General features: G+C 31.1%; 1 protein-coding gene across 2 annotated transcripts; it reads left to right on the forward strand.

Annotated features, from left to right (window-relative positions):
• The first annotated feature begins 8,377 nt into the window (after window positions 1-8,377).
• Window positions 8,378-16,599, forward strand: LOC141684198 (uncharacterized). 2 transcript variants are annotated; one of them, XM_074489043.1, is made up of 12 exons: window positions 8,378-8,588; window positions 8,904-8,997; window positions 9,623-9,698; window positions 10,388-10,484; window positions 10,715-10,817; window positions 11,893-12,026; window positions 12,376-12,553; window positions 14,565-14,722; window positions 15,067-15,276; window positions 15,579-15,926; window positions 16,006-16,132; window positions 16,218-16,599. In XM_074489043.1, exons 1-12 carry the CDS (start codon window positions 8,454-8,456, stop codon window positions 16,367-16,369), a joined length of 1,812 nt encoding a protein of 603 aa, XP_074345144.1. In that variant the 5' UTR covers window positions 8,378-8,453; the 3' UTR covers window positions 16,370-16,599. The 2 variants fall into 2 exon arrangements, with proteins under 2 accessions (XP_074345144.1, XP_074345145.1); XM_074489044.1 differs by having other exon boundaries at window positions 8,452-8,588; window positions 8,911-8,997.
• Window positions 16,600-26,632: the final 10,033 nt, after the last annotated feature.

Here is a 26,632-nt window from a genome sequence, read left to right on the forward strand (position 1 = left end):
GGCTACTAATTAAGAATGAACATTGTGAATCCTCCATTATTCTGTGACTCTGCTATATAGCAGAATCGTCGTAATCTTCCAACAGAAGCAACAACAATGTTCATTTATCTAATTTCACATCGTATCATAGCAACACATGTGTTACTGTCTCATCCTCTGCAGAAGTGCTCAGAGCAAGAATGTTGTCTACTCCTTCATCTCCTGAACATCATGCAAACAGTACTGATGATCCCAAGCACATTGAAACTCCTGCAGAGAAGTCGTTAAAGAAATCCCCAAGTATCTTCATTTCACCTTCAAATTGTATCTGGATTTGGAGTGAAAGTAAGGTTGTTTTTAGCATATGAATTTGACTAGTATATTCATTATAAAATTCAATAATTTATTAAAAAGAAAAAATGAATGCAAACTTGCCGTGTTTTTAAAAAAAAATTAAAGTAAAATATTGAATATTAAATATTTATAATAATAAATTCTACCCTTTAGATTGGGTTCCAGAAAATTCGACGCAAATATATCTATGTATACTATATTATTATAAGCAAAAACATAGCATAATTTGGTTGGTTGGTTAACACCTTCCAAAAAAAGATTATTAACACTTTCCAAAAAAATAAAAATATACATATAATTAATTTAAAAACACGTTAATTCCGTTTAATTAAAGGTAAAATTACATATCCTACAAAACTACTAACACTTGCACACTCTATCATAGCCAAAACTCTACTAATAAGTCTTAGCAAAACACTCCATATATTTCGCATGTTATTAATTAATGTTATTAATTAATATATAATAATTCAAATAAGTTATTATTATCAACCTCTTCCGTCTTTACTATATTTCTTATATTTACTTTGTAGGAAACATGTCTACATAGTTGCTGTTCATAAAAAAAAAGTACACTTATTAAGTGGGGATATATAAACGAATTGTGCATCTATACGCATTAAAAGGAAAATGAAAAAAAATCAAATTTAGTAAACTCAACTGTTGAGAATATATATACACTATAACAACTATAAAAATTGTTAAATGGAGTTTTTAGCAGGAAAAAACTAAAGTTTTTAAGAAAATAAAAAATTTTGTTATTAACTTTTTTAATCTCTTAAGATAGAATAAAAAAATTAATTTTCAATCAGAAATAACACAAAAGGCCACTATAGTTGAAAGATAAATAAATTGAAATAAAAAAATTAAATATATAAAAAAATAAATCATTTAACACTTGACTAGATAGCCGTGGTATATAGACTAGTAAAATAAATAACTGAACTGAATTTTACCCTTTCGAGAATCGCTCTACCAATTCTCAAAACATAATTCAATTATAGAATGATAATGCAAAAAGTCAGAAACGATTTACAAAAATATTGACAAATAGATTGTGTAATACTCTACAAAATTACCAACATCTACTTTAAAATTTACAACAATCAAAATAAGTAATTTCTTTTCACAAATAAAACTCATCCCAAAAATCCAAGTAAACGAATTTATATTACAAATTATGTAAAAAAGTTCACTTAAAATATATAGTCCAAAATAATTCTCTTATGGCATATTCAATGCTACAAAATCTTTAGATAAAAATATAGGTGGAATACCATATCCCTTAGTCAAATTTTTAATTTTTGGCCATATTTGTTACATCTCTACATAACTGTAAATAACTGTAGCCAAATGATATATCATGTGTTATCATATTAAAATAAATTATTTTATTTTTAACAATTCAAAATAATGATATTATATTATTTTTAAAAAATAGTCAATTATCTGTTACTATTATATAAAAGATGAAACATTAAGATTTTTGGTACAGTGCCTGTTTTTTGGTACACGCTGAATTTACTGAATTACCATTATTTTACTTAAAAAATTTATTAGCCTTAGGAATCAAATTATAATATAAAAATAAATAAAAATCGTTTTCAACTATAACACGTTACCTTTTATACGATACCTGTTTTTTGGAACACGAGGAATTTACTGAATTACCCTTATTTTACTTAAAAGTTTTATTACCCTTATGAATCAAAATATAATAGAAAAAGAAACAAAAATCGTTTTCAACTATAACACATTACCTTTTTATTTCTCTCAATTAAAACAATTTCTCTAAATATCAAAGACAAGTTTATTTAATAAAATATAATAATAATATTATAACCACGAATAACTAATAAACAACAACCACTAGTAACTAATAAATTACCTTTTTCAATTACTTAATTGTTTATTTTATTTTATTATTGTTTTACTTAAAGATTTTGCTAAGCTGCTTCACTTTAGCAATCCATTAATTTTTAACTCCTTTACAAGAACAACTTACACTACAAGAAAACAGGACAAAAGCGACCGTAAAAAACGGTCGGTTAAGAGGCAAAACGGTCGGTTAAAAGGGTCATAACCGACCACAGGGCGTGGTCGGTTTTAGCCTGGTCGGTTATGACTTTTGGTCGGGTTTAACCCTCATAACCGACCAACACTGTGGTCGGTTAAGTGCCTGGGCATTTTACTGAAATGTGGGGTCACTGTGTACACGTGGTAACACATGTGCACACGTGTCACCACGTCACTTAATCATAACCGACCGTTGGTGGTCGGTTATGTCTATTTTTAAAAAGTTGACTGGAACTCATAACCGACCGTGGTCAAAGTGTGCACATCGGTCGGTTTTATTTCAAAAGCTAACTTAAATGTTATAACCGACTGTCCTAAAACTGACCACCCTCTAAAGGAGACGGTCGGTTTTATGAAGAAGGTGGTTGGTTATGTCCCTTAACCGTCAGTTTTCTGGGTTTTGTAATGGTCAAAAGTGGTCGGTTATGCCTATTGTCGGTCGGTTTTAAGGTCTGATTTTAAAAAAATTACAGGTTTTTCTGCAGTCCCTATACAAAACGACACCGTTTTCTCTGTAACGGGTACTTTTTTTTGTACTTTAAATTAATTTTTTATTATTCTACAAAACCGACCACCATATATGGTCGGTTTTAACCTGCAGAATTTGTGGATATAACCGACCACCTGTCGGTTTTAAAGTTACACATCAACAAAACGGTGTCGTTTTTTTCAATAAAACCGACCACCTGTCGATGGTCGGTTTTATGTGTGTCACGTCATCGATACAGTGTCGTTTAGTTGGCATATAACCGACCACTGACGTCGGTCGATTTTAAGGTGACCAAATCGACGTCGGTCGGTTATGTCCGGTCGGTTTTAGCCTGTTTTCTTGTGGTGTTAGTACTATCATCCTTATTCATTGACAACAACAACAATCTCATCCTTATTTATTGACAACAACAATCTCATCCACAATGCAAAAACCTTATGTTCTTAAAACAATGCAAAAGTCAAAACTATATGCACCTCTAACGAGTAGTTGTCGAATAGTTGTCGAATATATATTTTGTATGAGTCCACAATAAAAAATAATTTATTTTATATAATTTTTCCTATTAATGTAAAGACAAATATACGTAAACTAAGCATTATCTTATAATTCAATTACATAAATAAAATAAAATAAATATTTGATTTTTGAAGTCAAATTATTTATCTATCTATATTATTATATTAAATACGAAACTTAATTGTTCTTCCTTCAGTTACATAATTGCCTTTTCTTAAAAAAAATAATATTTTACTCAATTGCCCTTAATTAATATCTAACCAATTACCTTTATAAGTATAATATGTTGCCTCTTTTATTTTCACCAACTAAAACAACTATTTCTCTACAAATATTTTAGACAATTCTTTTTAATTTATACATTTTGTAAGTAAAATATTATGGACAATTCTTTTTAATATATGTTGATGATATATTTATCAATCGATCTATCTAGGAAACAATAAAAGTTTGGTTGGTAGTAGGTGTGGGCACTCACTGTAATTATAGTAATATTTAAAATAAAATACTCTCATAAAATATATATTCATAACAAAATTATAATATGTCTAATGATTTTGGTTTAAACAAAAAAATATATATATCACCTAGGCCGGGTTAAACAAAATTATACTATTGATCAAATCTTAAATAAAAAATAAAAATAACTACATGTAGTTATTTGGATTTTTAGGCTTGGGCTAAAATAAAATAATAGATTATTGATCCCGCTAAAATATTGTATTATTGGACCGGGCTAAAATAAAATAAAAATTTGAACGAAAATTTGTTTGGTCGATATAATGTCATTAGGTTAAAACAAAATAATATATATTATTCATTGGGTCTAAAACAAATTAATATTAACCCCGGGCTAAAATAAAATTAAACAAAAAACTAGGTATATTTAGCCGGATTTAATTGCTATAATGGGTCTCAAGCTAAAATAAAGATTTGATAACTTATGCTAAAATAAAATAATAAATATTTGATCTGACTAAAAAAAATTATTATTGAACTGAGATAAAACATATATAAAATTTGAATGGTAATTCGTTGATGGGTATAATGTCATATGCTAAAACAAAATAAAATATATCATTTATTTGTTTTAAAATATTATAATATTTACCTACAGCTAAAATGAAATTTAAAACAAACTAATGGTATTAGCCTGGTTTGTTACATATAACGACCTGGGGTTAAAAAATAATAATGTATATTATTGAACTCCTCTAAAACCATAAATAAATTCAAATTAAAGATAATTTTATATTATTGATTCAAGTTAAAATAAAATTAAAGAGTCAAACTAATTTGATGATAGATATGATATAAGCTTAAAAAAGTAGGATAACTAGGATTCAACCTAGCCGAAATATTAAAATTTGATAGTTGATTTGTATGTATAATATTTGACTTTATATAATTATGGTTTTTTTTAATTTTTATAATATACATATTGTTTTAATAAAATGAAAATAGAGATGTTTTTCTTAGTTTGTATAATAGAGTTAGACTAAAATAATCAATATGTAGTATTCAAATAAATAATTTTTTTTAAACTAAAATATTACTACCTTATACACCTATGTATGTATTTATAATTATTATCAAATTATATTATTATAATTTTAAATAAATATTATTTATAATTTTCTTCAAATTAAATTCAAAAAATTATACAAAATTAAAAAACAAATCCGTGCATCGCACGGGTTTTAGGCTACTTATAATTAATTCCATTGAAGAAAAAGTTGTTATAGATTTAGTAAATTTTAGATAATTAGTATTTTACATTATTTATCCAATTATTTTAGCCAACTTAACTAATAATGTTTTAGAACTTTAAAACATGAACGGAAACTATAATTCATCCTTTTAACTAGTAATTTTAAAATAAATAAATTTACATAATTAATTATAATTCCATGTTAAAAGAAGAACAGAGTTAGTTTAAGTTGATCGGACAATACGACCTCGGTGTATGGAGTATCTCTATACTTAAATAATAAAACACACTTTGTGATTAATGAAGTGGTAGAAATCGGAAATCAGGTTATAATATCTGTAATTTTTGAAATTATATTAATAATAGAATAATAGAATTAAAATGATTTAAATTATATAAAGATTAGGATTTAAAATTGAAATTAGAGTAATGGGTCTAAAATTTGGTTCAGATTCTAATATGATAATATAGGATTTTGTATTATTATAAATACATTCTATTCGTATTTCTCGTTTTTATTCATAAAATTCGTAGGGGTCTTTTACACCAAAATCAGCAGTCTTGTAAAATTCATATAAAATTCATCGTAAGTCGGGATTCAGTGATCCTGGACTTTTCAGAAAGATCTTTTTGTTCTCTACAACTTTCGTGGTTTATATTTTTTAAGAAAACGTTATTTAGAAGGTCAAAAAGGCTATATTTAGATCTGGTCAAACTTTGAAATAAGTACTTTTTGACTACTTTTATTTTCGGAAAAATTTTGATACTCTTGGTCCGTTTGGCAATTCCGTTAAGTGGGCTTATTGGCTTATAAGCCCGTAACAGCTTATTGACGAGTGTTTGTCGACCCAGCTTATAAGTTGAATTTACAACTTATAAGCTGATAAGTTGAATGTTGGTAACGACGTACTTTTTCACAACTTATTTTTTATTTTTCGTTTTTTTATCAATTTTAATTTTAGAATATATTTTTTTAAATGTTAATATATCTTAAAATATAAGAATTAAGATAATTATATATAAAAATTATTTATTTTAATTCATTTAAATAAAAACAATTCTGACTTATAAATTAAATTATCAAAACACTTATATAACTTATAAGTATTTATTAACTTATCACTTGTTACTCACTTATTCATTTTAAGTCATAAGTTACTTATTTTAAGATTTATCAAACGGGCACTCTGATTTTTGAATTTCGTATAAGATATAAGAATTATGTTTCGAACTGTATAAGAAATATAATACGGGAATCTTTTGAAACCTAGTCTCCACATTTTCGACCCCATTCCTAATTTACGCTATAATTCCGGAACTAACCTTAGATACCCTTATTGAGCGCATAAGTGTGCAACTTTGGATACTTGTTAAGGGCGCATAATTATTGAATTTTAGATGTCGACCACCGGCAAACTGACAAAGTGTGGTACAAAGAATAAGAAGTAGATGACGACTACTGGCAAAGTGTGACCGTAGATTAAGAGTGTGATATTTATAAGAATTATCATTTCGTTCTGTTTCGTTATGTTTTACTTTGTTATAGATTATGTTATGTTTTAAATTCTGAAATTTGAAATACAAAATTTTGGGTTGAATCTATTTTAGAAATATTTTACAAAATTATTATTATTTTGGGAAAAATCATTTTATTAAAACACCCATTGATTTTTGGTTAAATAGTTAGTCAATTTGTACTTACTGAACTTTGTAGCTCACCCCTTTTAATATTTCAGGTTCGAAATTTGGAGAATATTATAAATAAGGAATGAGAACATTGTGGAGATCTGTTCAGATTAGTTTCGTGCTATTTGATTAGAATAAAGACTTTCGTTCCATAAGAATAAATTTGATATTTGTTTAGACAAATATTATCGGATTTGTGGAACTGCGTCTTCGTTTTTATGATTTTGATTATTGAGTTTGACCGCTGTTTTGACCTTCGTGATATATTAGAATTATCGAATAAGAATCTATTTTATTGTATTAGTTTTGGTTTAGATTTAATGGTCCGGAAGTGCGGGCTGTTACACAGTTCGACTCAAATTTTATTTTAAAAAACCGAATACTCGAAATTCGGAGAGTACCCGGAATAAGTACTCGGATAACTAATACATATTATTGTTTTATTAATTTTTTCTCTCATGTTTAGTTATCTATTAATAAAAAATAAAACTATCCAAAAATACTAATAGATTAATAAAATACTTGAGATTATAAAATTCAAATATAAATTACTTTTTTGTTAATTTTTGATTGAATAATTAAATATAAGTTTCAATAATAAAATCACATATCAATTTTAATAAATGTCAATATTTAGAAAAAATAAAATATATATTTGGTCATTTTTGGGAAATTTTTAAAATAAAGTAATAAAGTTTTTAAAAAGTCAAACTCGGGTTTGACAAATACTCGAAATTAAATCAAGTTTTGACCATTTCTTTGTAAAATTATTTTTAAGCACGATAACTCGAAATTCAAATTGGACAAGAAATTAAAAATAAAATAATGTTAGATATACAAAAATAACTCCCAAAATACATTTGACATATTTTAATTAGTGAGACTTATATTAATACTTAAGAGCAAAGTTCTATGAAGACCGCTATTTCATCGGAGACCTCGAAAACCACCAATATTTTGCAATCAAAACACTTTAAAAATTATTATTTTGTGAAGTATGTTCTACTAATATCTCTAATTCATTAAAATTGTTGAAAATCCTTTAAGTTTAATAAGTCGAATGTTTATGTTCTGAAAGCTGAATAAATATTCTGCAAAGTAAACATGTTTCGTAGAGGAAAACATTTTGTAATGTTCTACATGCAGTACGTATATGATATTGAAGATTTTGAATAAAATAATGATATTTGCGGAACAAGATTTATAAAATAATATATTTTACAATATTTTTATGCAAGATTTTATTTGCAGAACATAAGTGATCTCCAAGTCTTCAACAAAAAGACCGTCTCCATAAAACTTAACTTTAATACTTAATACAGGTGAGGACCATTATATTGATAAGCAATCAGCCGATCACAACTTAACTCTAATACTTAATACATGTGAGGTCTTGATAAGCAATCAACCAATCAGTACCAACACCTCATTTTTTAATCAGTACCAACACCTCATTTTTTTTAGAAAATTTTGAAAAGTAGGTACTAAAATAATTATGGGATTTTTAGAACACCAGTAATTAGCCACAAACAACAAACAACAAAAACAAATTTGAAAAAGCATAATAAAAAAGAGAATACAGTAGCGGCAAGATAAAGCGCGCTCACACACTCTCTCACTCCTCTCTATCTCTCTCTAATGGGCTTTGTCTCGACCTCGGCCGCCGCCGCATTCTCACTCACTAATCTTGAAAACCCACCTCACTATTACCCTCTATACGCCGTCGTTTCTCAGCTACATACTTCTCACAGACTCAATTTTTCTTCACAGAAGGTACCTAATTTACATAAAGTCTTGACCTTTTTTCAAGAAATGTTAAAATTTCAATCTTGTTAGTGTTCTGTTGTTGTTTTGTTGTTCCTTTTTTCAAGAAATTGTTAAAAATTCAATCTTTTTTAGTGTTTAGGTGTTCTTTTTTCAAGAAAATGCTAAAGATTTAATCTTTTTAGTGTTTAGTTGTTTTTAGTGTTCCTTTTTCAAGAAATTGTTTAAAATTGAGATTTTTTAATGGTTTGTTGGTGTTTTAGTGTTTCTTTATTCAAGAAATTGTTAAAAATTAAATCTTTTTAATGTTTTGTTGTTATTTAGTGTTCAGGTGTGTTAAGATTGAATAGTTGTGCAATTAGAGCAATGGCAGAAGCTGTAGACACCATTTCTTCACCTGCTGCTACCTCTGTTTCTGGTATGTGTGTGTATATGTATGTATAGCTTTTGCGGTGTGTGTGTGTGTTTACGTATACAGATATCCAAATGTTTTTAGTTATAGACTGATTAATTTGGATACTTGAAGTCTTTGTATTAAAGTTAGGAAGTTTTTTTTAATGTTTGTGTGTATAGGGTGTCGGGGTTGTGTATGCCTAATAAAATATATAGATTGGTACTTGTTTATAACTTCCCGATGTGTAGCCATAGTTAATTTTGAATTTGAAGATGGTGGCTAACAAAGAAACTGTTTTTTTTCGGAATTTTTGGCATTAGGTAAAAATAAAGGTGCGTAAACTGTTTATTAGTCCTAGAGTTGATATATTATTGGAAAAGGTAAAATGTCTTTTTTTTTGTTTTCTTGTTGTTTCCTCTACAAACTATGAGAGGCTTGAAGTTACCTGCGAGATATTTTAGCAAATGTTTGGTGCTGTTACAACTGATTTAAGTTTGTTCTTTGGAAAAAATGTAATATGTTCTTGGTATACGGTTTTGATTTGTGATGACAAAATAAGAATAGACTTTTGGCATAATGGTGTGTCCTAGTGTTTTGTTTTGGGTGCATTTATATATTTGCCTAACATATAAACTGTTTTTACTTTCAGGAAGCAAACAAGTTCTTATTTCCCTATCCGATAAAAAGGATCTGGCTATGCTTGGCAATGGACTGCAGGAATTAGGGTGAATTGCGATACCCAGTCTTTATGTTCTAAATGCAGCTTTTAAATAGTTTCCGTTATCTATGTGTACCTCCCCCAAATCACAAACCCACACTATTATCCCTAATCAATATGTTTAATGGTGTTCCCGGGGTTTCATAATGGATTCATATGTTAAACTCACTAGTCTATTTTGTATGGAGTAACTCTGTTAGCTGTTTCAACATTTGTATGGCAAATTGTTGATGTGTGATGCAACTAGATTTAGTAGCTTAGAGACAATTTATTAAATTTTAATACCTTGACTGTGCATGTGAGCAGACAAGTTTTGAATGAGTGATTTTAATCATATAATTTAGACTTCTAGATAATGAATGGAAGCTTAAATGAATCATCATATTCTGATCGAAAACTTGTTAAAAGAAGCTTAGAATTGTTAGTTTATCCGGATCAAGTTTGTGATTACTCTCCAAATAAATTTGGGGAGGAGATGGCTTTGCTAGACCAAATTGCAAATCCTTGTAATGTGCGATTTCTCTTGTAATAATTCTTTTAGAAATTTAAGTAGCTGACCTCCAGTTCTACATACATCCGGAACAATCTTTTAATCCTAGGAAGCTAGCGATGTGTGATCTCACTTGTGATGATGTTAAAACTCTTGCAAAAAACGACTTTGATACCGCTCTTGATGAATTTATCTCTAATTTGTAGATACAATATTGTCTCGACTGGGGGAACTGCATCTGCTTTGGAGGGTAATGGGGTATCTGTCACTAGAGTGGAAGAACTTACCGGTTTCCCAGAAATGGTAAAGACTGCCTATAGAATACACCTCAACTCCTTTTTTTGCTAAATTACATCTCAACTTCCTCGGTCTTACAAATATGTAGTTATATAATAAAATATTGGTTAATGTACTACTTATTTTTGTGTGAAGAATATAAGTATGTTGTTAATTCTAAGTTTCTCCATTCACTTTGCTTTCATATGCGTGTTGTTGATAGATTGTGATGTTGAATTTTTTTTGTTTATTTACAGCTTGATGGTCGAGTAAAAACATTACATCCCAACGTACATGGAGGAATCCTTGCTAGAAGAGACCAAAGCCATCACATGGAAGCTCTTGATAAGCATGGAATTGGTGAGTTTTAAATAAAATGTTGAGCAGGTTCAACTTGCCTCTCGATTCATCTTAGCCTATTTTGCATGATACTTTGCTATAAAGCTTTTCAGAAAAATTACAGCATAATGCTTTATTGTTTTCTCAAATGATCCAGAGCCACATTATTTTTAGCTAATGTGTATATTTTAATGCTTTTGTCATCCTTTGTCTATGTACCAGCACCATGATTTATTCTTTTTGGCCTTCTTTTAAATCCAAATACCATTGTTTGTCTTTCTGGATTTCTATCAATCTTTTCTTGTAATCCAAGAATTGTATGTTGTATCGACAAGAATACATTGAGAAACTAATATTTAAGTTGACAAATTACGCAGTTTAATATTTAAGTACCCTAATTCTATGTGTAACTTGGGTGGGTAAATGACTGAGTAGTTATATACTATAATTTGGGGTGCAAGTTTGTTGCTAGTTGCTACTGGAGTGGACAATTAGTTCCATCCATGCAATGAACAAGTATAGTTTGTTCATCTGTGATTTCTAACCATAAGGGCATCTCCAATAGAGGTTGCTAACCAAGTTGCCAAACCAGGACAAATCATTAAATATATTATTTTTTAATTTTCTCTCACATCCATGTCACTCTTGGCAACATTTATTAAAATTTTGCTCCAATAGTTAAGCAACTTTAAAGGTTGCCCATGTGGTCCCTGTATATTAATTTTATATTTAGTTCAATATAAAAGTGGGTTGAGTAATATACACCTTAGATGTTTTTTATGACTTTTTGCTAATTTAGGAAGTTCCCAAGGGGTTGCCAAGTTTTGGCAATCTTGGTAGGCAACCTTAGGCAACCTTTTGGCAACCTCCCAACTCCAATAGGTAGGCAACCAAGGGTGCCATGCCACATAAGCTTGGCAACCTCCTTGACAACCCCTATTGGAGATGCTCTAAGTAGGAAAGAAAGTATTTAATTTGTTTCGATCGAAGTAATTTAAATATTAGGTACTAGATAAATGCCAAATTTCCTTCATATTAAAAGCTATTTAGAGCTAATGATTATTTTTCATACAACAACTAAGAACTTTTCGTGCAGGTACATTTGATGTGGTGATTGTGAACTTGTATCCATTCTATGACACGGTTTCCTCGACCAACGAAATATCATTTGAGGATGGCATTGAGAATATTGACATCGGTGGACCTACCATGATCAGGGCTGCGGCAAAGGTTGTTAATCTGAGGGAATATTTCGATCTTTTAGTGTTTAATTAAAATAACATTCTCCTTTTAGCATCTAATGTACCTTTAGGCACGCATATAGGTGTCAGTTTGGATTTAGTTCATTTAACGATCCCTATATTAGGTTCGACACATTAAACACATATAATCGTTTAATCCTGTAAAACTTTGTTTGTAGTATGCCATTCTGTGATATGATGACAGGCCAGTATTTCAATGAATAATTTAATAAATCATGTTACTGTAACTAAGTAGACCATCTGCCCTTTCTCAAAAACATGAGTGCTAGTTATTACCATCTTTATCAGCTTCTACTTGAGTCATATTTGTTAAACAGAATCACAAGGATGTCCTGGTCGTGGTTGATTCAAAAGACTATCCTGAACTTTTAGAATCTCTTAAAGCAAATAAGGTCAATGAACAGTTTAGAAGGAAGCTAGCATGGAAGGCCTTCCAACACGTAGCTAGTTATGATTCTGCAGTTTCAGAGTGGCTTTGGAAGCAGACTGAAGGAGGTAATTATTTTCTTGTATCTTTTTCAATTTTGTGTTATGTCATTTATACTTGCAGTGGAAAAATAATATCATCAGAATTGTGTATTTTTACACATTATCAAAGACTAGTTGGTAACCCGTGCGAAGCACGGGCCGAAATTAAAAAATAATAGTATCACATTATTATTTGCATAAAATTTAAACTCGTAATCCGTGCAAAATATAGATCTAAATATAATATATAAAATGCTTTTAAAATATGTAGTTAAAAAAGCTGAAGTTAAGTGTAACTTTAAAACTTCACGTTATAGTTCTAGTTATGCATGCACCTAATTATTAACTTATATAAATCTGACATGTTAACGTACTAATACAATTATTTTAAAGTAAACCGACGCTTGGATGTTCAGCAACAAATAAAAAATTAAGGAAAATAAAATTTAAAGAGAGTCAAAGTTAATTTTTGTCAGTTGAGATTTTATTACATAAAATTTTAAAAATAGTTGTATAATTTTCTAGGGAGTACCAAGATTTGGGACCTAAACATGGTTTCACTTATTAGTATAGATAATTGATAACCCGTGTGAAACACAGGACCGAGACTAAAAATATTGAATTAATATTTATAGGGAATTATTCATAATCCATGCGAAACACGAATTAAAATTAATATATTAATATCAAATATTAAATTGGTACTTGCAAAAAATAGTTATGTAGTTAAAAAGAATCGAATCAGTTATGAAAATTTCAACTATAATTCTAGTTTTGCATTGTTTTACTTTATATAAAAAAATCAAACATATTAGTTTTATTTTTGTGAAACGAATTGTATCTCTATCTTATGAACCAAATATATGTTCTGTAGAAAATTTAATATTAATTAATATAATTTGATAATTATCTTATAATTAGCCTTTTCAATATAGTTTATTTAATATCACTTAATTATCGATAAAAATTAATTTACAAATTAAAAGTAAATAGATGTTATTAAACTTAATTTAATATTACTAAATATAATCTAAATACAGACCATAAATTTGTTACTGTTATTTTTTTTTTTTAATTTAAAGTATATAAACGTTGTGATGGACAGTAACAAATACGATCGTTAAATCAATAATTTTCAGTTTATAAGTTAATAAATGTTACTAAAGTTATTTGCTATTACTTAATTATTTTTAAAATAATACTACAAAAAATAAAGTTACAGAGAATACAAGTCAATTCGTGTTAATAGTTTACTTTTTAGTTAGTAGTTTTTCAAAATAAAAGTAAATATATGTTATTTTACTTAATGTAACGTAACTTAATAAATTTTTAATAAAATTTATAAATAAATAAAGTTTATAGAGAATATAAGTCAATTCGTGTTAGTAGTTTGTAGTTTTGCTAAAATTAAAAATAAATATAAGTTATTTTACTTAATTTAACGTAACTTAATAAATTTTTAATATAATTTACAAATCGTTTAAAAAATATTTTTATTTTATAAATTAAAAAGATGATTGGATGAACACCAACTAAAAAGAAAATAAAATTTACAAAGAATAGAAGTCGAGTTGTGTTAAAAACAAAGTTGATAGAGAATAAAAGTCAAATTATGTCAGGTAAGTACCAAAATTTGGTACTTTGGTACTTTTAGCACCAAATTATACATGGTTTCGCTTATTAATAAAGAGTAGAGATATGTTAGCATACAATGCATAAAATTCTGGAATGATTTAGCATATCCAGAGTAAATATTGAAGTATAGTTATGAATAAAATTAATATATGAATATCCATGCCATGTTTGTGATGACGAGTTCTGGAATGTCTGCATATGATGGGGACAAGCTGCAAATATATTTTGCAATAAATTACAATGTACTAACTAGTTCAAAGCTGTATCAAAGTGCATTGAAAAAGGATGTCATTAATATAAGATATCTCAAGTATTGGTTTCGTATTATTTAGCAGAAATCTTTTATATCTATCTCCTTGTAATTTATGGAAAACACACTCTAACGTGCTCTATTCGGTAACAGAGGATAAATTTCCTCCCAGCTTGACGGTTCCCCTTTCTCTCAAAAGTTCTCTTCGTTATGGTGAAAATCCTCATCAAAAGGCTGCATTTTATGTTGACAAGAGTCTAGCTGAGTTTAACGCGGGTGGTATTGCAACTGCTATTCAACATCATGGCAAGGTGAGAATATGTCTATGTACTTCTATGACTTTATTTTACCCTCTGTGGATTTTTACTGGTACTGTAGTTTGAAACATAATCAGAAAAAGAAGGCTACTTTTGTTAGCAAGATCGACGATGAGAACAATATGTATGTAATTGCAGCTAATGACATGTGATTCAAATTTTGGAATAAATGTTAACTTAATGTAAATTTTGTGAATTTTTGTTATATTGTTAGTAAAAGTGGTGACAAGTCTCACCACCACTTTTCTCAATTATATAATTTATATTCGCTGGAATTGATATAGTAATTTATATAAGGTATGCGATTTCTCATTGCCAGCATTCTAATCTTGGTGCAGGAGATGTCCTACAATAACTACCTAGATGCCGATGCAGCTTGGAATTGTGTGTGTGAGTTTAAAAAACCTACTTGTGTAGTTGTAAAGCATACGAATCCTTGTGGGGTAGCTTCACGTGATGATATAATTGAGGCATACAGACTAGCTGTAAAAGCTGATCCAGTGAGTGCTTTTGGTGGCATTGTCGCCTTCAACATAGAAGTCGATGAGGTTAGTTTGTTTACATCATAAATTCGACGTGACTTTATTTTCTGGTTAAGGTTGCGTTCATACAAGATTCTTTCTACACTGAATCATAACAAGATAAGGGATCTACTGAATTCATTTGAAGCACCCTTGCATGCAAACTTTTGACTGAAAACAGAGTATTAATATTGATCGTCAAGAATCCCAATCCCAGTTGGGATGAGAAGAATGATTCTCTCTGCAATGTCGCTATGAGTGACAGGTACATAAAAAATCAAATTTATGCATCATTTAATCCTGATGAAATAATTTGATGTGTTTGGAAGGTTCTTGCCAAGGATATCCGAGAATTTAGAAGCCCCACTGATGGAGAAACTCGAATGTTTTATGAGATTGTGGTTGCTCCCAAATATACACAAAAAGGACTTGAGGTTCTCCGTGGGAAGTCCAAGACTTTGAGAATACTTGAGGCGAGCCAGAATAGCAAAGGGAAGCTTTCCCTTAGACAGGTTGGTGGGGGTTGGCTGGCTCAAGATTCTGATGATTTAACTCCAGAAGATATACAATTCAAAACAGTCTCTGAGAAGAAGCCTCATGAAAGTGAGCTTCATGATGCAGAGTTTGCCTGGTTATGTGTGAAGCATGTGAAGAGTAACGCTATTGTAGTTGCAAAGGTTAACAAGTTTCTGAACATTGTCCGTCTTCCATTTTTCTTCTTACTGCATACAGCTTATCATTATTTTTATGTCACAGAATAATTGTATGTTGGGCATGGGAAGCGGGCAGCCAAACCGTGTGGAAAGCTTGAGGATAGCATTAAGAAAAGCTGGAAACGAGGTCAAAGGCGCAGCTTTGGCTAGTGATGCATTCTTTCCATTTGGTAAGTACATATTCAAGGATTAGTAGATATCTGAATGCAAGATTTTGTTGTCTAGCTCTAATGTGGCTCAATTTTCTTTAAACAGCTTGGAAAGACGCGGTTGAAGAAGCCTGCGAAAGCGGGGTTGCTGTAATAGCAGAGCCCGGGGGTAGCATAAGAGATAATGATGCAATTAGTTGTTGTAACAAGTATGGAGTTTCACTTCTCTTCACTAATGTGAGGCACTTTAGGCATTAGTAAGAAAGTGGATCCATCTCTCAATGTATGCCTATTTGGAAAATTGCGGATTGTATAACTTGTAAAATTTTGATATCCATGGTCTATGCTGGCCTAGGTTTAATTAGCAGATACAAGAATAAAGAGGTTACTGAGGGATATGTAGGCGGGGAAATATTGTAATCTGCATCGTAACCACAATTGATTTTGGAGTAAAATTGTGAGATGGAAAACTCAAGTAGTTATGATCATGAAGCTGTCTATGTAGCTTTCTGGCAACTTCCTTTACAATGTCAGGTTAGCTGGACTTGCATCAGTGCATGTACTGCAACTTCTCTGAAATGGGTGTAAAATGTGTATTTTGCCACTTCAATGTTCTTTGTGGCTAAATTTTGCCACAATGTAGACCGCCAAAGTTCAACAGAAAACCTCTCCGGGTCTGATGAACTACGAAATAATCAATAAATTATATTACTTTGCTTTTAAAAAATAATTTACTTGCATTATGTATGATATTATTGATAGATGTACTTTGGGGTAGGATAGATAAAAATTTATTGGTACATTATGTAGGAATTCTATACACAATCGTCCTGTACTTAAAAATTTAAATCTACATGAACTTGTACTCTCATTCATATTCCTAGTGCATTCATAGTTTTACGGCAGCTGGCCGTTTCATTGTTCAAGAATAAAGTTTCCGAAAAAAGCAGCAGCTGCCCGGAGCTGCTGATCATATACAAGGAGAATGGTAAGTTAATGAGTTCATTAATCGAAACTCAACTTCGTCTATTTGTTCTGTTGAATTATAAATATTGATGTTTTGTTGTAGAAAAATTTAGGATAACTTAGATTATTCTGAAATCTTGACAAACAAATTCAGATTGAAATAATTTGGTGGTTATCCAAACTTTTCAACCGGATAAAATCAGAATATAAGAACAGAGAATGATGTATAAAAATGGAGGATAACTTGGATTATTCTGAAATTTTTACAAACAATTTCAGATTGAAACAATTTGGTGGTTATCCAAACTTTCCAACCATATAAAATCAGAATATAAGAACAGAGAATGATGTATTTTGTGTGAATTCAACAACCTTTTATTTTTTCTATTTCAATGACCAAATCTGTTGCAAGAATTATATATGTGTCCAAAAGACATGTTCTAAGACACGTCCATACATGTCCTAAAACACATCCTTTGAGGTATGCGGTTGTGTCTAAAAAACATGTCTTTTCACATTAACACGAACCACCGCCAATACCTAAAATCATAATAAACTCAAACAAGCATGCACTCCGCACTCTCCCCACTTATTTGATGAAATATTACAATCACATTGGTCAACTAGTTAATCCAATTATACTAAAATATCTAACAATCCTCCCCCATTTTAGCGTAATCCATGATTAACTAAACAAAATCACAACAAACAACAAATTTATGTATAAATGAAATATCATGACGATTGAATTTCATATTAGTATATTACACATTCGAGATATTCGAATATCAAGGTATCACAACTGATTGAACCTCTGTTATTCATAATGAATACATGAAGATAATATACACATAAATTTACATTCTCAAATGTTCTCACTTAACACTATCTTTTACTAGCCTTGTGTCCTAATCCTTCATAAGCAAAATAAAGTCAAGTCCTAACTTCTTGAAGCGGCTAAACTTCATGCTCACATAGGTAGCTCTTTTATTCTTGCACTTGCATATGCAATTTTTCAAAAGAACTATTAATAAGATAAACTTCAACCTCCTCAACTTGCAGGTCTGAACACATACCTTGGGATGATACTATTAATGTGTTCCAATCTCTAGATGTTAAGCTTTCCGCATTGAATTGAACATCTAATGTCATATTAGATGGAAATTGGGTATCTCAACATGAGAAATTTTAGATGGACTTTAATCCCACCCCTACAGCCGATTTGTACACAAGATCTCTTCTCAACCCTTTGGTCAAATGATCGGCTAAATTATGTTGAGTTCTTATAAACTCCACTAATATAACACCATGCATGATGAGCTCTCGAATCATGTTGTGTCTAACACCTAAGTGTCTAGACTTGCCTTTGTACACTTCTCTATAAGCATTAGCCAAGGCAGACTCACTATCACATCTGATAGATATGGGAGATATCGGTTTAGGCCACAATGGAATTTCATAAATCAGATTTCTTAGCCATTCAGCTTCTTTACTAGCAGCTGATAATGCTACAAACTCAGATTCCATTGTTGAGTTAGTAATGCAACTCTGTTTTTATTTATTTATTATTTATCAAGAGCTTCATCCTTAGTATTCAACAAATAAACATAGCAATATCTAGATGCATCGTCAATAAATGTACTGACATATTTTTTATTTCCCAACGAAGGTGTAGCATGAAAATTACGTAAATCGCTATGTATCAGTTCCAACACTTCAGATATTCTGTTTTCGTCCTTGAAAGGCTTTCTGGTTATCTTAGTTAACATACATGTTTTACATTTCTCATTGTTTATATCAATAACAGGTATGAGACTCATTTTAGACATATCCTTTATTCTTTTATAATGTATATGTCCCAGTCTAGCATGCCACAATTTAGATTTATTCGAATTATTGCTAGCACTATTAGAAGCCATACAAGTAGATTCATCATCAAATGAGACATTAACATTCAACATAAACATGCCATTACATAAATAACCAAAGCCAACAAAAGTATCATGCTTTGACAAGATATACTTGTCACTTTCATACACTTGTTTGTAACCACAATTATTCAATATAACACCAGACAAGAGATTGTTTCGAATTCTAGGAACATACAACACATTATTTAATAATACATATTTTCCAGAAGTAAAAACAAGCTTTACATTTCCTAGTCCTTTGATTGGTTCAGTTGCAACATTTTCCATCTTTAACATAGATCAATCTTCGATTGGTTGAAAATCTTCAAACCAACAAAGATCTTTACACACATTACTTGTTGCTCCAGAATCAATCCACCATGCAACATTATCATCCTGCACATAAAATGTCTCAGAGATTAGTGACACATAATTCTGCCCAGAATTATAATTTTGTACTAAAATCTGACCTTGTTGCTTTTCTGGATCGTTAGATCCACTTGGACCAGCGTTATGCTTTCCTTTACCAACCCGACAATCCTTCTTGAAATGACCAGGTTTGCCACACTTCCAACATGCCAATTTTGGTTTCTTGTTGGAAGAGGTTTTGTTATTTTCTTTAAACTTTCTCTTCTTACCATTGTCTTTGTTAGAATTCTTAAAAGATCCACCATCTTCAACCATATTTACAGAAGAGTTACCGACTTGATTCTTTCCCTTAGGATTATTCTCAATTTCTTGAGCCCTTAAAGCCTCTTCAATTCTGAAGTGACTTCCAAGTTCAACCAAAGTCATCTCTTCCTTATTATGTTTCAAGGTGTGTTTGAAATCTTTCCACGAGGGTGGCAGTTTGTCTATAACACTAGAAACCGAAATGGATTCATCCATTTTCATGTCGTGTTGAACAAACTATCCCAAAATCTTTAACAATTCATTATACTGCTCCATGACCGGTCTAGTATCAACCATTTTATAGTTAATAAAATTACTAACCGAAAACTTTTTGCTAGAAGCATCTTCAGCCATGTACTTGGATTCAAGGGAATCCCACAATTCTTTTACGGACTCAACATTTTGGTATATATCAAAAAGAGAATCAGACATACCGTTCAAGATGTGACCCCGACAAATGTAGTCATCATTCTCCCATTTGCAGCGTCTTCTAGTCTGTTCTACAGTTTCCTCCTCAATCATTTCTGCCATTGGAGTACTTAAAACGTACACAACTTTTAATGTGGTTAACAAGAAATGCATCTTCTTTTGCCATCTTCTAAAATCATGTCCCTCAAACTTGTCTAGTTTTGCAAACTTGCTAGTCATGTCTTTTACAGATTTGTTGTTCGCCATCTTCAGAAAACAAACTTGTTTCAATCTTATATTCTGATTTTATCCGGTTGAAAAGTTTGGATAACCACCAAATTGTTTCAATCTGAAATTGTTTGTCAAGACTTCAGAATAATCCAAGTTATCCTCCATTTTTCTACAACATGTTTTACGAGCAATTATAAATATCGATGTTGAATAGAAATTATCTTGATTCGGTGACGTGTGTATTAGGATTTTGAAGCTGGGGACTAAGTGCTATCAGTGCCTGTTAATTCAGATATGATATGGAGACGTTCCAAGTACTGAAGCACAAATCTATGACTCTCCATTTGCAAAGCACTCTTGTAAAGATTAGGTTTGTCAGGATAGCTCAACATTGACATAGCTAACTGTTGGTGATCACAGACAAGCAGATTTCACAATTTAGACAATGTATCAGCATACTATCATATTACTTAACTATCATTGGTTTTTGGATTCAGTTCATCTGCTCCTTCCCTTAGTTCCGAATCAGGAATCACGAATCCCATTTGAATGAAATGTTAGTACAATCGGTGTTTCTTGTTTTATTGATCGAGTAGAATAAGTGAAGGCGAATGAAGACTAATGCACAATAACATATATACACATTAACCTTCTGATGAAATGACTCTGTTTACTTGTTGCCGCTGGTATATCTCTTTTATTGAGAGCCTAGAGTATGTTTGATCCTTGTCGAGATTCAAGCCTCAACGACAAGCATTATTTGAGTATTTGAAGTGTGTACAAATCATATTAGCCAGATGAACTGTTAAGTAGCTCATATACGTAAATTTAATCTTAAGCCTGTACTTGTCCGACTATAGAAGAAACTACTAGGTTAGTTTGGCTCGATCTACAGGATCTGAATTAACTGCAACCTGTAGCGGGTTACTTGCCAGGGAATGCTATTTCAGTGTGTTTGGAATGGAAGAGCTATATCTCAACTCACCGGTATATTTTAAGTCCCGGTAACAGGATCCACAAAGCTTGAACTTACCACTTGCGTTTAAAGGACATTTTACTGAGTGGACCTACACCTGTTTAAGAACTAAAATTTCACTCCAAGAGGTTTATTTTCCATTAACATCCTTCATCTCGGTGAATTGTGTTTATGAATCCTATAATAGGCCTTATACAAACATCACTTAAATTTTTATCGAAGTTAAATTTTCAGGTTTGACGTAATAGCTCAGACCTACTACCTCGTGCAGACATCAGAACCTTTCAGTCAGATATGTAGTAAACATACACTGCTAGGTTTCCAACAGTTGCCACACTTTTGGTCTGCCTGTTGGAACAAGATGGAGTCTGGTTTAAGCCCTGGCCAACACCTGCTATATGGGTATCCAGTAATTGCACAACTAGCAACTTAAACTCTTATCTACTTGCATAAAATAACTCATTAAATATTCTTAGAAGCATAAACTTCTGAAACAATTACAAAATGAAACTTCAAAGTCTATGCATAACAATTTTAGACAAAAACTATACATCCCCTGTACACTTTTGTAGATAACAAATAAATACATATCTTGTACATTCAAGCATCTGCAATTGCATAGCAGATCATCGTTATCAGTAGTTTCAATAGAAGTGTCATTCTACTCTCTGACGATTAAATGCTAACTATGTCTACACTTCGGGGAGTAATATGTGACAGCATCGTATGCTGGATAATTGTCTCATATCCATACAGTTGTTCTCAAATTCATCAAGAATTATAGTTGTAACGATGAATAGATTACATGCGGACACTGAAATTATATCATATCTAAACTTGTGCATCAGTAATACAGGACAATGCACCCAGTGAAAAAGAACAAAGGTTCTCCAAAAGATTCACAAACACAGTGCGATACTAACAGAATTTTAGTGATTTAAGACAAGATAACTTGATATTGCAGTAAGCATGAGGGAAAAGAAAAAAACCCACCAAAGTCTCTGAATTTTCTGATATTATAACCGTACAAACTGTTTAAAATACTTATATATAAAAAACATGAGCACTAGACAGGGTCTAACACGGCGTATAACCATTCTTAGTTAAATATATATATGCCCTACAAATCCAAGATTAAAGGAATTACTAATTGCAGTATTATCAACTTGAACCAAGTGACCTCTATGATGCTTGTTTTATAGTATTATCAATTTTAATAACAGGATTGGTGATAACTGACATGAACTAGGTTCAGGAATTAAAAGGATGTACCCCTGATCAATGGACTTCAGTCATGACAACTTTGGCACCAAGAGCTTTCATCTTTCTTGATTATTTTTTCTCCTTTTGAAACGTCCTTTTTAAACACCGACGGTATGCTAACCACCAAATATATGGCTTCTGTAAGACCTAAATTCGTACACCATTTAACTTCTTTGATTAGCCTAATATTTGCCGGTGCATTATACGACTCCAACTTCAGGTTCAAATACACGGGCCTTTTCCATGACAACTTTGGCACCGAGAGCTTTCATCTTCTCGATTATCTTTTCTCCTTCTTTCAAAACGTTCTTTTTAAACACCGAAGGTACGTTTTTTACCAAATCAGAGGCTTCTTTAAAACCCAAATTCGTACACAACATAACTTCTTCAATGAGCATAAACTTTGGAGGTGCAACATACGACTCCAACTTCAGTTCAAATACACGAGTCTTTTCCATGACAACTTTGGCACCAAGAGCTTTCATTTTCTCAATTATTATTTCTCCTTCCACTTTCGAATATAGGCTTAACCTATAGACGCGTCAAATTAAATATAGGCTTAACCTAAAACACTTATGTATCTTATTTAGAAGTTTGATATGCCTTAATTTTAACATTTAGATTTTAATAATATAGAATGACTTATAATTAAGCATGTACATCCAATTTTCTTTTTGCAGGCATTTTAAAATGCATGTAAAATATAATTACATAATTTAACTTTAGAATTTTTTCCCAGAATAATAATTCATATACTTACTTTTTCAGAAAAGAAAATTTGGAAATCAATTTATAAAACTTAATTTTATATGTTACATTAAAATGCGTGTAAAAAGTAAACTGGACAAAATATTCGGGGAAATGCAAAACATTATAATTGCTTCTTTTCTTGCAAAACATTATAATTGCTTCTTTTCTTGATTTAATCTCTTGTGATTGCCTTTAATACTTTGTAATTATGTTAACCTCTGATTCATATGTATCAGTGTTTCGCCTATCTTAAAGTTCAGTCTGAACATATTGGCAAAAACTGTATGTAAAAAGAGCTAAATGTGAAATTGCCAAGTGATTTGGACTAGTTAATTTCTGGCAATGGTGTAGCAGACTATCACGATGCAACAGGATTTTTAGCTAGGCACAGTTCTAGGAGACCTCTTACTCAACTACTGCAGAAACACAGATGTTCAGTTTTCTTAATGATGCAGTGCAGATTGTGTGCAATTACATGACTTAAATCATCACGTTTATTGTGGATGATCACGTTTTCTTCATCAAGCTGAGTGTGTCGATATGATTCATTTATAGTGAAATAACTTTTGTTTATGTCAATATGCTGATTTTGAAGTTGGAGACTCTTCATGTACGTCTTCCCGTTCCCGGTGCCTATTCTGACATAAAATTTAGATATTACGACCCACCGGCCGAAGATCTTGCTCCTGCTAGTTTGTGTTACCTAGTTTCGGGTCGTGTCTGATTTTGTCACCCCTATTTTCTCTCTAGCAAATACATGATTAGCGATTACAACAACAATAATGTTTGTATCTAATTCTATATTCTTAATTTGCCCATACAGGGCATTAGATACGCCAAGGCAAAAGTGTTCAAGGCAATGACAAAGCCTGCTGGGGGTTTGATGTATAACCTCACCTTTGAAGACGCCTCTGAATCTAATATCTACGAGTCTCTCTGTTTGATAAGCACCCAATTGGAGATTTTGCTCTGATAGCTCAGCTTTGATATCGCCAACTGTTGGTGGTAACAGATAATATGGTCTTAATGTAACTACCATCAATTCTTGGATATAGTCCCTGTGCTCCTTATTTTAGTAGTTTATTTAACTAGAATTAGGAATCAGCAACTTTAGTTCATTGCATTCAGATGTTATTTTATATATATATGCAGATATCAAAAATCTAAAGAGTTCTTGGAGTTCTATTTCCGTCTGAATGGGATAGATCTTGATAATTTTTGTTTACGGTATACTGTGTTAAGGAGCATAAGCTTATTAAATTTTGAGATATTTCGGATGAAATTATTCTTTTCATAAGCTGCACTTTCTAATATTTTTAGCTGAATAAAGCTGTTTGTTGTTATCTGCTGTTTAGTGTTTACTTGTTGGTATCTCTTTTGCTGAGAACCTAGTGTATATGCTTTACTACTCACTAGTCACTATTATCCAGCGTTAAGCCTGCTTGACTACTATTGAGATTGAAGCTTGCTTCACTGCTACTGACATTCAAGTCTGAACATCAGACATCATTAAAGCTTTATATGCTACTGACATTCAAGTCTGAACATCAGACATCATTAAAGCTTTACGCGTAAGGGAAACTGTTGATATTCACATCTCTTGGTGGCTCTTAAATTCACTAAGAGTATCTTCTCTCTCCTCACTTTTAAGAGCTTTTTTCCCACTCTTAAACAATATTATATTATATGTTCATGAAAACAATCTATTTCTCTCTCCACTATCTTTTGTCCTCTATGATTTCAACTTTCATTTAATAATAAAAAATTAATTAAGAGTTCATATAAAGAGCATTTTTGGAGAATAACACACATTAACTCACTAGAAGCCAATATTATATATTATTTTTGGAGTAGAGATGATGAGTCTCTTGGAGATGCTCTAAGAACTCTGACAGAATTTTTGGGTAAAATAAAGTATGGCTCTGCAACGCTATCATGTAATATAGTTTTCCTGTATTTCTACAAATATGTGAAATTTGCATCAACACAAAAATTCTATGGTTATTAACTTTGGGTAGGGTTATGAGAACAAGTCAAGTGATCTGAGGTAGTCAACTACCCTGGATAGCCAGCTACGTCTGTCTCACAAGTATTCAGTTCGAATTTCTGTCTAAGTCCAGGCAGTTAGTAATACTTAACAGGTCCCTTGTCTAAAGCACATCAAAACATTGTCTTCTTGTATAATTAAAAAATTAAAAGTGTTTACATTTACTCAACTCAACTCGGCAAAGCTTACGACTTCAGGAAAAGGCAGTAGAAGTGAGTAAGCGCACGCTAATAATATTGTTGATCAAGAAGCAAAACATTTTACATTTACTTTATAAAAGGGGACACGTTAATTAGTATGTTTTTTCCTCTCTTTTTTGTTTGATAATGGTAGCAATTTGGGGGTGTTTAAGTTGTTGATGGAAATGGGAACGAAAGGAATGGGGGATGGATATGTTACATGAAAAAATCCCTAGGGTCAGTCATCAATAGACAGGAATGGGATATAAATTCCTAATAACAGGATCCACTAACCTTGAACCAAACGTCCCCAAAACGCTTTATTTATCATCTAGAACCTACCACTCGTGTTTAAAGGACATTCTACTTGGGACATCAGCAACCTGTTTAAGAACAAAACTTCGATGCAAAATGTCTATTTGCTCCTAAATACATTTGGCCTATATACAGAAACATCACTTAAATTTGGAACAAAGCTAGATTGTTAGGGTTGACGTAGTTGTTGAGACATACGACATTGTTCCCATGTTAGAACACGTCTCGGTTGGATATATGTAGTTAGCTTACACTGCTAGGCTTTTCAACAGTTGCGACACTTCTGTTCTGCCTGTTGGAACAAGATTACTGGGAGACAATATTTCTAGATACTTGAACATTTAATCCAGAATTTTTTAAGGAGTCTGTTTAGATCCTTATCTGCTTTATTATTTTTTTTATACAAGTAGTCCACTAAACTTATAGAGAAGAATAATTGTCCAAAAAAACAAATAAACATAATTGTCATTCCATTTTCCCAAGATTAAATGCCAAGTTGCTAACTATGTCTGTATTTCTGATATTAATGTGTGTATCAATATAGTACACTGGATAATTCTCTTGTATCCATCCAGTTAGCCTCATATTCATTAAAACATATAGCTGCAGCAATGAACAGATTACATGGTAAACACTGAAAAATATCATAATAAAACATGTAGATAGATTAATTCAGGGAAACTGTATTTATTGAAAAAGAACAAAGGCTATTGTCCAAAAGATTCACAAGCACGGTGATAAAATTGTGAACAGAAGTTTAGTGATCCAAGACAAGATAACTTCATTTTTTGATAAAGTGCGAGG

The sequence above is a fragment of the Apium graveolens genome, chromosome 9 (assembly GCF_009905375.1).
Source record: "Apium graveolens cultivar Ventura chromosome 9, ASM990537v1, whole genome shotgun sequence".
Lineage (NCBI taxonomy): Eukaryota > Viridiplantae > Streptophyta > Magnoliopsida > Apiales > Apiaceae > Apium > Apium graveolens.